This window comes from Acomys minous (assembly GCF_964271855.1).
Source record: "Acomys minous genome assembly, chromosome: 5".
Lineage (NCBI taxonomy): Eukaryota > Metazoa > Chordata > Mammalia > Rodentia > Muridae > Acomys > Acomys minous.
Window position 1 is genome coordinate 19,287,903 of NC_140494.1, and position 15,543 is coordinate 19,303,445.

General features: G+C 38.5%; 1 protein-coding gene across 2 annotated transcripts in view; it reads left to right on the forward strand.

The window, feature by feature from the left end:
- PLXDC2 (plexin domain containing 2) overlaps positions 1 to 15,543 on the forward strand; it is a 400,556-nt gene that overhangs the window by 269,648 nt on the left and 115,365 nt on the right. For both annotated transcript variants that reach the window (XM_084783674.1, XM_084783673.1), the window contains exon 5: positions 9,341 to 9,463. In XM_084783674.1, the coding sequence (XP_084639800.1) occupies positions 9,341 to 9,463 (123 nt within the window). The remainder of the gene's footprint in view (positions 1 to 9,340; positions 9,464 to 15,543) is intronic.

The following is a 15,543-nucleotide window of genomic DNA, read 5'->3' on the forward strand; positions in this document are numbered from 1 at the left end:
ATGGTGCCTTAAGCTAGTCTAATGAAAGACTCTATGAGTTGTTTTTTAATAGATATATACTTTTAGTAGATATGTTTTTAAATTTATGAAATATGTTGGATATATTTTGCTCTTACAACTGTTGGAAACTAAAAGTAAAATATTTGGTGACTGACAATGTTATAGGTTGTTAGAGAGAAACCCATGGGTGTATTTTAATATATAATATATCCTTAATATGCTTTGATCTGATAGCTGATTGGAGCTATAAAGGGAAAATACTGGATGATGGACATTATTATAGGTTCTTTCTGAGGATCCTATAGTTACTAATCTCATTTGAATTTCAGATTATGTTTATTAACTGTCTAGGTTGTATGCACAAAACTATATTATTCTCAGGCACCACAGTGTCTGTGTACTGGAAGCCTTTTATATGAAACTCATCATTGTACACTTGTCCTCAGAAAACAGCCACATTTCAGAATAGTTAATCACAACTTCTAAGTTCCAAATTAGCAACTGTTAATTTTGGTTTTATTTGAAGGTTTGGGTGAATTACAAATAAGCATTTGTCTTAAAGGCAATAGTTTATAGCCCATGGAAATGTGTTGAGTTATATAATGAAGAAGGAAGAGTGTAAGTGCAATTTGCTTAGTCTTCGCTGTTTTATTTCAAGCAACTCGTCAACCATGAGTACTGCCTGACTGACAAAGCAACTGCAAAGATCTACATAATCATCTTAGATTCTCCTGACCAGAGCTAGAATGCTCCAGGCATGAATTTAGTGAGAAATCTGAATGAGAAATTCCTTCTCCTAACTCTGATTCATAAAGTTCAGATCTCTTTGATTAATGGGTAGAGATCACAGATACACAGGCTTTAATAAAGATGACATAGGGTATATAGATGCCATTGTCATTTGTGCTACAAAGGCAGTCTTGCACTACAAATGTTTGGTGCCTTGAAGGCATATGGATTGACTCCAACCTTGCCTAAGGGGTCAACGAAAACAGTAGATAGATGATAAAGTAGAATATTTTATGTAGCCTTTGCACATCAAAGGATTATAGAATGTTTCATGGGCAATAGTATCCTCATGCCTCCTTTATCACTGTGACACTTTCAATTAAAGGCAACACCACTTTTAGCCAACAGGAAGCTGATAGTTTTACAAGGTACTTGTTCCATCAGTATGGAAGGAAGGAATCACATGAACTATGTACATTGAAGTACTATATTACCTATTGCCTTGTGGTTAAACTTGATGTTCTATCATATCTCAAAAAGGATTGATACATGTAAACATATCTTGTACATTTAGATCTGAGCCACATATAAACATCTCAGTTTATAACCAACTAATGTGTATTAGAGAAAATTTAAGTAATTGGTTGTTTTTTGGCATCTCTCTCTTTCTCCATCTACCCCTCCCCTCCCCTTCCTCCATTCTTTCCTTACCTTTCCCCACTCTTTCTCCTCCTTTCTCCCTCTCCTCCCACCCTCTCTTCCTTCTTCCATGATCTCCTTGTCATTGTATCTGTCTGTCTATCTCTCTCACTGTCTCTATCTCTGTTCTTGTCTCTGTCTCTGTTGTCTCTGTGTTTCTCTCTGGCTCTGTGCCCCCCTTTTCTGTGTCTCTCTGTCTCTCTCTGTCTCTGTCTCTGTCTCTCTCTCATTTGCTCGCTCGCTTGCACGTGCTCGTGTGTGTGTGTGTGTGTGTGTGTGTGTGTGTGTGTGTGTGTGTGTGTGCATGTCTAGGAGGGATGCTCATGCCTACTCTACAGGCAATTGAGCCAAGGCTTCCCATGTTGGGTAGATTCTCTGCCACTGAACTGATTCCCTGTCTCCAATGTATTACAAGCAGCAGTCTTATTCATAAATTTTCTTGTAAATTAACACCATCCCTTTCCCATGTAACAAATATCAAGGAAGCAAAGCATGGGAAGGTTAATTCATTTAGTCATATCACAAAGAAATAGTCAGAGTCTGCCATGAAACGGAGTCTGTAATTGGTGGCAGTGCCTCCTGTCACCAAACTCAGTATCATTTGATGAATTGCTATAGAAGAATAAAGTTTGCTTATGAAATTATCCACTGAAAAGGCAGAGTATCTGGAGACACAATTAAAAAGGCCAGTGTTGAGGCAACTCTTCTCTGTTCTAAGGCACAGGTACTTGACTTTACAGAGAGAAAATATCTCTTCTCCCCTAACTGTGTTTAGGCATAAAATCCACTGCATGGTAGTATGTAGTCTGCCAATTCCCAATCAATGACATTTTAACATTGCCTATGAGAACTGTCAATGTTCATGCACAGTGGTTTTCTTAAAAATGACCTCAGGAGAAGTAAATAGAAATGCCATTTAATTCTTTGCCTTGGCAGGACTTGCTGTTGCTTAGATTTACATTGTTTCTAAGCAGTACTAGAGCCCATGTAATGTTCAGTAATATGACCAATTATGGCCATGTGAGTTTTAGGATTAAACCAAGCCTTATTAAATATTGCACTCTCCCTGAAGTTTGGCTTCTACTTTGATTCCCTGCTGGGTAGAGTATTTCAGAGAACAGCTATGGTAGGTTCCTGTACTATTGCCTCTCTTCGACTGCTTCCAGTGCCTATTCTATTTGTCCTTCTGAATGAGAATTAAGCATCTTCCATAGGGTCCTCCTTGTTACTTAGCTTCTTTAAGTCTATATATTCTATATTATATGGCTAATATCCACTTTAAATGAGCATATGCTATGTGTGTCCTTCTGGGTCTGGGTTACTTCACTCAGAATGACTTTTTCCAGATCCAACCATTTTCCTGAAATTTTATAATGTCCTTGTTTTTGAGAGCTGAATAATATTCTATTCTGTAGCTTTGCCACAGCTTCTTTATCCATTCTTCAGTTGAAGGACACCTAGATTGTTTCCAGTTTCTGTCTATAAAAATAACACTGCTGTGACTATAGCTGAACAAATGTCCTTGTTATATGGCGGAGCATCTTTTAGGTATATGCCCAGGAGTGGTATCGCTGGGTCGTGAGGTAGAGCTGTTTCCACTTCTCTGAAAAAGCACCAGATTGATTTCCAAAGTGATTATACTAGTTTGCACTCCCACTAGTGATGGAGGAGTGTTCTCCTTTCTTCACATCTCACCAGCATGTGCTATCTCTTGAATTTTTTATTTTAGCTATTCTGATGGGTGTAAGATGTCAGAGTTGTTCTGCTTTGCATTTCCCTGATAGCTAATGACATTGAGCATTTCTTTGAGAGATTCTCTTCCATTTGATATTCCTCTGTTGAAAATTCTTTGTTTATCTCCGTACCCCCATTTTAAAATTGGATTATTTAGCTTATTAGTGTTTAGTTTTTTGAGTTCTTTATATTTCTGGATATTAGTTCTCTGTCAGAGGTAGAGTTGGTGAAGATCTTTTTCCAGTCTGTAGGCTGTCATTTTGTTCTGTTGACAGTGTTCTCTGCTTTACAGAAGCCTTTCAGTTTCATGAGGTCCTACTTATTGATGGTTGATCTTAGAGCATGGGGTATTGGTGTTCTTTTTAGGAAGTCATCTCCTAACTCATTGTGACAATGAGTTCAAGGTTCTTCCCCACTGTCTCTTCTAATAGATTTAGTGTTTCTAGTTTTATGTTAAGGTTCTTGACCCACTTGGACTGTAGTTTTCTGCAGGGTAATAAATTTGGATCTATTTGCAATTTCTACACATAGACATTCATTTAGACCAGTAGCATTTGTTGAAGATGCTATCTTTTTTCAATTGTATGGTTTTGGCTTCTTTGTCAAAAAATCAAGTAACCACAGACATGAGGGTTTATTTCTGAGACTTCAACTAAATTCCCTTGACCTACCAGTCTGTTTCTTTGCCAGTACCATGCCGTTTTTATTACTGTTGCTCTATAATACAGATTGAAATCAAGGGTGCAGATTCCTCCAAAAATATTTTATTGTACAGGATGTTTTTTAGCTATTTTTGTTGGCACTTTGATAGGAATAACATTGAAGAGCAATAAATAGACTGATTTTGGTAAGGTGGCCATTTTTACTATGTTTATCCTACCAATTCATGAGCACGGCAGATCTTTGCATCTTCTGATATTTTCTTCAGTTTCTTCAGAGACTTGATGTTCTTTATACAAGTCTTTCACGTGCTTCATTAGCATTATACCAGGATATCTTCTGGTTTGTGTGGCTATTGGGAAGGGTGTTTTTTCCCTGATTTCTTTCTAAGCTCATTTTTCTTTTGTATTCAGGAGGGCTACTGATTTTTTAAAGTTAATTTTGTATACAGCCATTTGCTGAAGGTAGTTAATAGCTGTAAGAGTTTCCTGATAGAGTTTTGTGGGTCACTTGTATATGCTCTTATATCATGCACAGATATTCTTTGACTTCTCCTTTCCAATTTGTATCCCCATGATACATGTTAGTTGTATTATTGCTCTAGTTAGAACTTCAAGCACTACATTGAAGAGATAAGGAAAGAGTGGCCAGCCTTATCTTGTCCCTGATTTCAGTGGGGTTGTTTAAGTTTCTCCCCACTTAGTTTGATGTTGGCTATAGGCTTACTGTATATGGCCTTTACTATGTTTAGGTATGTGCCTTGTATCCCTGATCTCTCCAAGACTTTTATCATGAAGGGGTATTGGATTTTGTCAAATGTTTTTCAGTTTATTTATATCATATCATGGATTACAATGATGGATTTTCATATATTGAAACACCCTTACATGCCTGGGATGTAGCTTACTTGGTCATGGTGGATGATATTTTTGAAGTATTCTTGGAATCAGTTTGCGAGTATTTCATTGAGTATTTTTGCATCAATGTTCATAATGGAAATTGGTCTGAAATGTATCTTCTACACCTGAGATTCTTTCCTCCATTTCTTGAGTTCTGTTGGTGATGCTTACCTCTGTAGTTCCTGTTTTCTTCTCTAAGTTCTCCCTCTCCAGGATTTCCTCAGTTTGTGATTTCTTTATTGTTCCCATTTCTGTCTTAAGATCTTGAATCATTTAATTGTTTTTCTTCACCTGAATTTTCCTGTATTTCATTGAGTGATTCATTCATTTCCTCTTTTAAAGCCTCAATCTGTTGGACTCTATCTTCCTGCATTTCTTTAAGGGCTTCCTCCTCAAAGGCCATAACCATCCTCATTGGTATAGATTTAATGCCATTTTCCTGTGTTTCAGCTGTGTTATGGTACCCAGGGATGCTTGCTGGTAGATAACTGGGTTCTGGAGATTCCATGCTGCTCCTGTTTTAGTTCATTCTGTTTTTACGCTGGCCTTTAGCCATCTGGTTGTTTCTAGTGTTTGCTGGTAGCTCCTGGTTTCCTCTGGAGTTCTCAGAGTTGTGGGAAGAGGATGGGGAGGGAACTTGATGCTCTGGCAGATGTCCTCCTCACATTGGTGAGTGTGGTTTCTGATTTGGGAGTGGTTCTTGAGGAATTTCCTGTGGTTCTTCTCATTTGTATGATCCTCAGGACTGACTGGGATCCTAGGAGTCTGGGGGCTCTCCTCTCACTGGGGGGAAATCTACAAGTTAGCCTCACCATAACTGCCTCTCTTGCTCTGAGATTAATGAGGTACTGTGTTTGCTGGATGCAGCCCTGTGCAGGAAGCAGGACCCATTCTATGGTTGTTCAATCTGGCCTCTGATTAGATATTGGTTCTCAAGGAGTTGCCTGTGACTTTCTTCAGTATATAATCCTCAAGACCAACTGAGCTCCTAGGGAACCTGGGGTGGTGAGCTCCATTCATTGGGGGAAGTCCCAGAGTTGGCGATCTCAGAACTGGCTATCTTGTTCCAAGATTAATGAGCTCCCACTGCCCAGAGAACAATTCCCTCCCTCAGTCTCCCTCCCTCTCTCTCTCTCTCTCTCTCTCTCTCTCTCTCTCTCTCTCTCTCTCTCTCGGAACTTAGTTCATCAGGCTTGATAATAAGTACCTTTACATATTGAGTCATCTTTTGTGCCCTAATGATTGATTTTAGTGTTACAATAATCACAGAAGTGGGGATTGCAATTCTACTACTCAGAGTAAACAAATTCTTCTGTGTATTTACTTAGTTCTTTGGGAATTATTTGAAACTTCATTGAAATATGGGAGCTTGTAATTCTGGGAATTATTCTGGTCAAAGAAAGTAGAGCTATAAAAAGAGAATAAGTTCTTGCTAAATCTCTGTGGAACTTTGTAGATACACACACACACACACACACACACACACACACACACACACACACACAGTAGAAATAGTTACACATAAAGAATCTAAAGCAGTAGATATGTAATATTATGAGGGACAAATAGCAGGCCCTAGAGACAGATATGGACTGGAGAGCCCATGCAATACCACAGTCAAATAGAAACAAATCCTCGAGCCCTGTCCCAACAGAGAAATCACCAACAATAATGAGGTACATAATCAGCACATAGATAGAAGAGACAGTGAATGTAATACAAATAATAACAGTTGACAGTAATGAATAAAACAATGCCTTTGTGTTTATTACTCTAAATACATTCATGAATCAAAATGTTGCTGTGTACCTCATAAACTCATAAATATATTTCCAGTGCTACCTGTAGTAAAAAAAATGACAGAATTGTGAATGAAGTGTCTAAAATGTTGTAATTTCTGGCTGTGTTTCTAGTAATTGCTTCTGCTTTTTTCACAGAGTGGGTCTGGAAAATGGCTTCTGTACTGATTTAGGGTTTGCTTTCTATCCTCTGCTCTCAGTTAAGCAGTTCCGTCTATCACCACACCAAGAATATGGAGTCAGGAAAAAAACTGCCCAGAATGCATGCTGTCTGAAAGGACTCCTTCATGCTCTAATTATAACATTTACTTTTAAGGTTTCATCTGTAGAATTTTTTGTGTCTGTTTTCAAGATTAAATTATAAATGATTAATGGTGAAGGCAAGAAAAAAATAATTAAAGCATCTTAAAAATGGCTCCTCTTTGTGTTTATAATTATGAGAAAGTGCTTATGAGGGAATGCTTGAAAATCTTGGGGGAAAGACCATAAAAGAAAAGATCATATCAGCACAATTTCTTCTAATAGGAAGTAATCATTTATGACATTTAATAATAAAATCTTATTAAATAAAATAATAACTACAGATTTAATTTTGTAATGACTTACATAAAAATCACAATTCACGACTCAAAACCGTGGAAACCACAATATGCCAATGAAATCTTTATTCAGACCATAAGTAAGATAAAATGCTTGACACCTTTTGAGGCTTAAATAGTTTTTCTTTTCTTTTCTTTTTTTTTTTTATTTTTTGAAACTGACACTTTTATTTTAACTCATTCTCATTATCTTATTTTTTTATTGTTTTTTCTCCTTTATTAATTCTTGTTACATCTCAATGGTTATCCCATCCCTTGTATCCTCCCATTCTTCCCTCCCTCCCATTTTCCCCTTATTCCCCTCCCCTATGACTGTTCCTGAGGGGGATTACCTCCCCCTGTATATGTTCATAGGGTATCAAGTCTCTTCTTGGTAACTTGCTGTCCTTCCTCTGAGTGCCACCAGGTCTCCCCCTCCAGGGGACATGGTCAAAGGTGAGGCACCAGAGTATGTGAGAAAGTAATATCCCACTCTCCACTCTACTGTGGAGAGTGTTCTGTCCATTGGCTAGATCTGGGTAGGGGTTTAAGGTTTACTGCCTGTATTGTTTTTCAAACTATCTTGTGCCTTTATTCTTGTAAAATATGATCTATAGCCGTCTCAGGTCTCCAGTGATGTCATAATTGCCTAAGCATTACAATTGCATCCTCACCAATCTCTTGCTATTTTATTTTATAATATTGTATGTGCAGGTTTATTTTCATGTTTATTCTTGATTGTGCCCTTTTATATTAATATTGAAATGAGCAAGTATTTCCTGAACTGAGTCTTCGCTTAGGCAGATAAAAATGTTGGAGATCAAAAGCCAATGTAAGATTAACAATTTGTCATGGATTTTTCAGAAAGTAAATAAACTTGCTGTGAATAATTGATAACGTGTTAAGGATATAAAACAAAAAGTGTTAGAAGTCAGTTCAAGGCTCAAGTCTCCTACTGTGAATGCCTCTCACCATGTACTTGCTGAAACAGGTTGGTGCTGAGAACTCACAGAGAAGGGGCATTTGTAGGTTGTCAGTCTTACACAGTCTTATCTACAAATATGTAGACTGTATCTTCTTGATATGACCCTAGAATTATAAAGACTTTGACAAGCTGGGAAATTTGAATGCTATATTATGGAGATGTTTAGCTCCCTTTCAACTTGTTCTAAGAAAATAAAAAAGCAAGAAAACAGAGTAGAAATGTTCAGTGCCACTTAGAATCTTGGGTCTCTTAATGCAGGAATTGCATTTTAAGAAAGCTTAAGATTGAGGATGTAGCTCAGTGGTAGAATGCTTGCTTAGCTTGTGTGTGAGCCCCCAGGTCTGATCTCCATTACTGCCAACAGCAGCACCTCCACCAACAAAACTACACAATAAATGTAAAGAAAAGAACTTTCAGCAGAACTCTGGGTGAAGTGCCGAGTGTTGTATGGAAGAGTGGGGGGATGGAAGGCACTGGGGGTCAGTCGGGGGGGGGGTTGGCTGGAGCTCCACAAGGAGACTATCAAGGCGGGTGGATCTGGAACCAGTTGGGCCTGCACAAACTGATGCACAAACCAAGGACATTGCAAGCAGAGAACTTAGACCCCCTGTTCAGATGTAGCTGATGAACAGCTCATTCTCCATGTGGGGAAGAAGAGGGAAATGGGGGACTGCCTCTGACAGAAACTCTCATGCCTGTGATTTGATCACTGCCCCTTGGCTGAGAGGCCCTATGAGGACAGAGGAAGGGGATACAGTCTATCCAGATGAGAGCTAATAGGCTGTGCTCAGAAAGGGGGAGGAGGATCCCACCTGTCAGAGGTATAGGGGAGGGAATAGGGCAGAAGGCACGGGAGACAGAAAAATAAGAGCAAGGGTATTAAAATCAGGATGTAATGTGAATAAATAATAAAAGAAAATTTAAAAGAAAAAAATAAATTCACCTATAAAAGAGCTTGCATATTACACTAGTGTTAAAAATCACAGGAGATTAAAATAGAAAAGTTGAAGATCTTATTTTCTTTAATAGTGTATTGTACCTTTTTATTCTGACAATCTCTTGGAGTAATAGTCACTTTGTGCACAATTAAACTACTTTATCCAGAAAAAAAATATTGCTAATCAGACATTAAGACACTAAGCATGTCCCTTGTCTTAATGTACCTACAAAATATCACTGTAACTTAATTGTCTCTGTTTTGGTTATAATTTTATCTGGCAACTTTTCTTAGTAAATTTCCTGTTTCTCTCATTTTAGGTTTCATATACACTGGAGAAGTTGTTCATCGAATGCTAACAGCCACACAGTATATAGCCCCTTTGATGGCAAATTTTGATCCCAGTGTATCCAGAAATTCAACTGTCAGATACTTTGATAATGGTATGTATTGATTGCCCTACTTGTGTTGAATGAGTACTGAGACACCAGAAACAAGCATCAGATTCTTATCACCATTTTTGGGCATATTTCAGTATACCTGGTTTGTAAATATACCACATTTTCTTGATACTGCCTTTCAGTGATACTTGGTAAATTGTTTACAGTAATGTAAAGTAAGTACGTATTCAGACAGCTATTTATTCACTTACTCACGCACTCACTCATTCACACACTCACTCACTCACTCACTCACTCACTCACTCATCTGTTCATTCAGAAAATGATTATTTGCATCACAGAATTCATGAGTGGCTATGGACAGAAGTTGCCACAAAACTTATGTATTTGATGATATTTTCAATACAACCTTCCTATTAAAAATGTTTAATTAAGTATAAATTTAATACTAATGAACTTTAAGTACAGGTAAGTGGCATACTCTTTTGAAATTAAATTTCTACTACTTAATTTCTGCAACCTATGCATCAATATGCTGAGCACAGCATTCCAAACTATGTCAGAGGCATTTAAATGTTACTTAAGAAGGTAAAATGTTCTTGACATTAAGATATGAAATAGGTCATGTTAAGAGGTACCAGGGATACTGATAGCAATCTAAACACCATGTTTCTTCTGAGAGCATATAAAGTGTGTTAGTCACTGTTCTATTTCGCTGAGAGACACATGAAGGCAGCAAATCTTATAAGAGAAAAACATTTAACTTGGGTCTTGCTTACGGTTTCATTATCATTGTGGCAAGGAGCATGGTGGCAGGCAAGGTAGCAGAGAACTAGTTGAGAGCTACATACATCCTGATCTGTGGACAGAGAAAGACACTGGGGTTGGCATGAGTTTTTTGAAATCCCACAGTGATACACATCCTTCAACAAGGCCAAATATCTTATTCCTTCTATACTTTCCAAATAGTGCCACTTCAGGGTGACTAAGCACCCACATAAATGAACCTATGGGGGCATTCTTATTCAGACTATTACATTCCACTCTCTAGTTCCCATAGTCTTCAAGGCATATCATAATGTAAAAATGCATTCCGTCTACTTCAGAAGTCCCAAAACTGCTTGAAAACTCAAAGTCCAAAGTTTCTTCTGAGAAGACTCAGGGCAATCTCTTAAATCCAGCTCCCGATAAAGTCAAGATCAAAGGCAGAACACATCATTCCAACACCCAGTGACACAGAATGTGCATTAACATTCCAAAAGGGAGAAGGGGGGAGCATAGTGAGGAAATACTGGACCAAAGCAAGTCCAAAGCCCAACAGACCAAACTGCAAATTCTCTATCCCCCACATTGGATGTCAAAAGAATCTAAAGATCTACAACTTCTTCCAGCTTTGTTTCACTCAACACATCCCTATCTCTGTCTGGTTCTATGCCTAGTTTCAAGCTGTCTTTGGCAGGCATCCCATGACTCTGATATCCCCAACATGTTGGGGTCTCCAACATAATTCAGGCTTCACCTTCATAGCTTCCACAATGGCCTCTCCAGGCCTCCATGTAGGGTCAACTTTGACACATGGTTTGGTGTCAAGGGCTTTTGTAGCCACAGAGGGAGATTCAACAACTCAGAAGCCAGAACTACATGGCCAAAGCTGCCAAGTTCTGCTCGTTGATGGTGCTCATACCTGGCCACACTGTTCAATTACATTTGTATCAGCTTCTGTTGTTGATGGTTTCGTTTGCTGCTTAAGTTTTCTTTAATTCCTCCTGACAAGTTGGAAGCTTAGTTGGGTGGGGGTCTTGGTTTAAGGTCATGACTGCCTTTATTTCATTCGGCACCTGGCTTTCTTTGCAACATTTGTCTCCCTGAGCACCACACATGGCTTCATTAGACTTCCTGGTGCTCCTTTTCTCCTCAAACTTTACATTACATATTTCTCTGTCTAGCTTGTTCTTATAGATATCAGCAAGCGTGATTGCTAACAATCACACGACAGAGTCAATATTAGGCTGTCTTGAAATCTCTACCAATGGCGTTAATCCAAAAGTCTTCAATTTAACATCAGGCAGCATTTTTGGGACAAGGACAGAAAGCAGCCACGTTCTTTGCAAGAATGTCATAAAACAATTGGCCTCTAGGCCACTTACTAATATTCTTCCCCTGTGAAAGCTCTGGGGCTGCCCTCCCCCAGACCACACCGCATTCAGCACTGTCTTCGCTGCTCCTGCAAGGATGTCTCATTAAGCCCCGCTTTAAGTGTCTAACACTATTCTAGTCCAAAGTGCCAAATTCTTCCATATTCTTTAAGCAAACAGCCTGGTCAGACAATACACTGACTTCTCCTTGGTATTAATTACTGCTTCAGTCACAGATCTATTGTTATGAAGAGACATCATAAGAGCACCTCTTAAAAGGTAAAGCATTTAATTAGGGGTTAGCTTACAGTTTCCGTTGCTTAAGCACTATCATTATGGTGAGGAGCATGGTGGCAGGCATGATGCTAGAGAAGTACTTGAGAGCTACATACTGATTCGCAGAGAGAGGGGGGATAGGCAGACAGACAGACAGACAGACAGACAGACAGACAGACAGAGACAGAGAGACTAGACTTGCCATGGGCTTTGGAAAACTTAAAGCTCATCCCTAAGTGACAGAGTTCCTTCAAAAAGGCCACACCTCTAATCCTTCTGATCCTTTCAAATAGTAGCGTCTTGTGGTGACTAAGCATTCAAATATGTGAGCCTATGGGAACCATTCTTATTCAAACTGCTACATAAAGTAATAAGAGAAAACCTATGATGTATTGTTAATTATCATTAAGTTTCAAATAAGAGACTCTAGGTCTTAGGAATCATAACTGAATACTTAGTGTCATTTCTTATTGGAAGGTGTAACTTTAGGTAAGAGAACAAAACTTAGGCAATGAATAGTTTGTAGTAGAAGAAATAGATGCAAAATATCTTTGTAGACTATTTAAAATATAAAGCCACATTTAGCTCAAAGGAAAAGTTTTTCCTTTTGTGAAAATAGATATCCTGATTATGGTTTCCTCTCCGTCAATTCCTCCCCATTGTTCCTCACTTCAGCTCTTATCCAGATCTGCCCACTTTCTTTCTCTCATTAGAAAACAAACAGGCACAGATATCCACTTGTTTGAGCAGTCAGGATACCCATGAAAAACTACCCTGCAAACCATAATACATATGCATAGGACCTATAGTGTAAAAAGGGAGGGATATATAATATTGCATTATATGTAATACAATATATTGTTACATATATTAAGATATATTTTTGACGGAAAAGCATGGACATGATATTCTAAGACAGGGAACCTCCAAAGATACCATTGAACTCATTTGCTTTTGGCTGGGCATGCAGCCTACTCTTCTCTCTCTCTCTCTCTCTCTCTCTCTCTCTCTCTCTCTCTCTCTCTCTCTCTCTCTCCTGTCTTCCCATTCCCACCCTCCCTCTTTGTTCTGCCCTATTCCCTTCCTCTAGACTTTTGATAGAAGGGGACTTCCTCCCCCATCATATGACTACAGCCTATCAGGTCTCATCCAGATAGCCTGCTTCCTCTTCCTTTGTGTGCCTGCCAAGACTCCCCACCAAGGGGAAGTGATCAAATTGGGGGCACCAGAGTTCATGTCAGATGCAGTTCCCGCTCTCCCCACAACCGTAGAGAATGAGTTGTCCATTGGCTGTATCTGAACAAATGGTCTAGGTTTATTGCGTGCATTGTACTTGGCTGGTGCAACAGTTTGTGCAGACCACCCTGGGGTCCAGATCATCAGTCAGAATGGTCTTCTTGTGGGGCTTCTGAACTCTCTGGGTCCTTCCATCCCCCTATTCTTCCATGCCACTTTCATTGCTCCATCTGGAGTCCAGCAGTGAGTCCGAGAACTTGTCCCAATTCCCTGCTTGGTATAGTCTCCCAGAGGACATCTATGTTGAGCTATTATCTACTTATAAGTGAGTGTGTACCATGTGTTTCTTTCTCAGTCTAGTTTTCCTCACTTGGGATGGTCATTCCTAGTTCTATTCATTTGCCTGAAAATTTCAAGATTTCCTTGTTTTTAATAGCTGAGTAGTATTCCATTGTGTATATGTACCACAATTTCTATATTCATTTTTCTGTTGAGGGATATCTAGGTTGTTTCTAGATTCTGGCTATTATGAATAAAGCTTCTATGAACATAGCTGAGCAAATGTCCTTATTGTATGGTGGAGCATCTTTCAGGTATATGTCCAGGAGTAGTATGGCTGGTCTTGCAGTAGTACTATGCCCAGTTTTCTGAGAAAGTGCCAGATTTCCAAAGTGTTTGTCCAAGTTTGCACTTCTTCCAGTAATGAAGTGTTTCCCTTTCTCCACATCCTCCCCAGCATGTGCTGTCACTTGAATTTTTGATCTTAGCCATTCTGATAGGTGTAAGATGGAATCTCAGAGTCCTTTTGATTTGCATTTCCCTGATGGCTAAGGTTGTAGCGCGTTCTTTAACTCCTTTGTGGCCACAGATGTTATACTCTGTTGAGAACTCTCTGGTTAGCTCTGTAACCCATTTTTGATTGTATTATTGGTTTGGTGGTGTTTAATTTCTTGAGTTATTTACATAGCAGCGTACTCTTAAGAGCAGTTGTTCCCTTAGTGAGACTCCATTGGAAAAAAAAAAAACCTGAATTTTCATTTGCAAGTTGTTGTCAATTGGAGATAGCTTCTGGAGTAGGGATGGGGGATGTGTCCACTTGGTTCAGCTCTAGAACATTCTCTGGTGTAGATGCTTGTAGGTCCTGTGCATGCTGGTAGGGACATTGAGACATAAGCAAAGGATGTTAAGAGGCGGCCTTTTATGTTATCAACATTTAAAAGTCATAAAGTATATTAAAGTTCTCTTCTTTCATATGCTCTCATGCTGCCTATTCCTTTCATACAATTATTATTATTATAAGTTAAAATCACTACTCCTAGTAGTCTCTAAGTTCTTGACATGGATAATAACTAAATACTAAGAAATCTATCTTCAGTACTTATCATAGGAACTCAGATGATGGTATGTCACAATAAATACTAAATTACAGAATAAATGAAAAACTTGATTATTTAAGATGAATGTTTACTTTTAAGAATTTTGAAATCATTAACACTCAAGAGTAAAGTATTTCTCTTCATGAAGTAATTTCTGTGGTGTGGCAAAGGGAATTCTATAATTCCCATGTAATGATAGTAAAATCTGGATTACTTCTGTGTTATTTATTAATACATGAAGCAGCTAGGAATACTGTAAAGCTTTTTTTATGTCATAGCAACTTTGTGAAGTGGTCTCTAAATTGATTGGGTAGGAAAGCTGACATCTTCTACAGGATGAGAACAAGCTCCCCAGGGGGACAGCTGCAGGTCACACAGTCTCTTCTAAAAAGAAAACTGTAAGAATTGGAGCACCAATTTTAAAGGCACATTGGTGCTTCAAAATACTATAGCTACCCTAAAGGATAACTGCAGTCTGTGTGAATCATGAATATTAATGTACAAAAGGGGAGATCTATAAAACTCATATCGTTTATTAGGAAAATATTTTGATGGTTCATAAATAGCAAGTCAGATACTATTGCTCTTTACAGTGATAAGGAAACTGAACAAACATGGAATCAGACAAAAAAGGGGGAGGTGATAGGAGCCCTTGGTCAGCAGCATTAGTTTATCCTAGTTATGCTTATATTTTGAACATCAAAAGTTGCCATGCATTAATGATTGAGCAATTCAAGTTTTATTCAGGAAGCTGGACTCCACTATGATCTGGGTTACTATAGCAACTCCTGTGGATGGCTATGTGTGCTTAGATATCTTCAGAGAATCGGGTGAGGTGGGTCATGACAGGAAGTAGACTTCTCAGCTCTCTGAACTATAGACTTGGTTCTTTAAGTGATGGTTTTCTTTTACTCCTGCGCCACCAGTGCACTGACTGAGCAGAAAGCAAACCACCATAAAAGAAGCCAACACTCACATGTCTACCAGTATTGTTTGACTGCAACAATATTCAATGTAATTTGAAGCTTGAAACATTGATCTTCCAGTAAACAAAATAATAGAAATATTTAGCAAATTTTAAAACTCAATGAAAGCATTT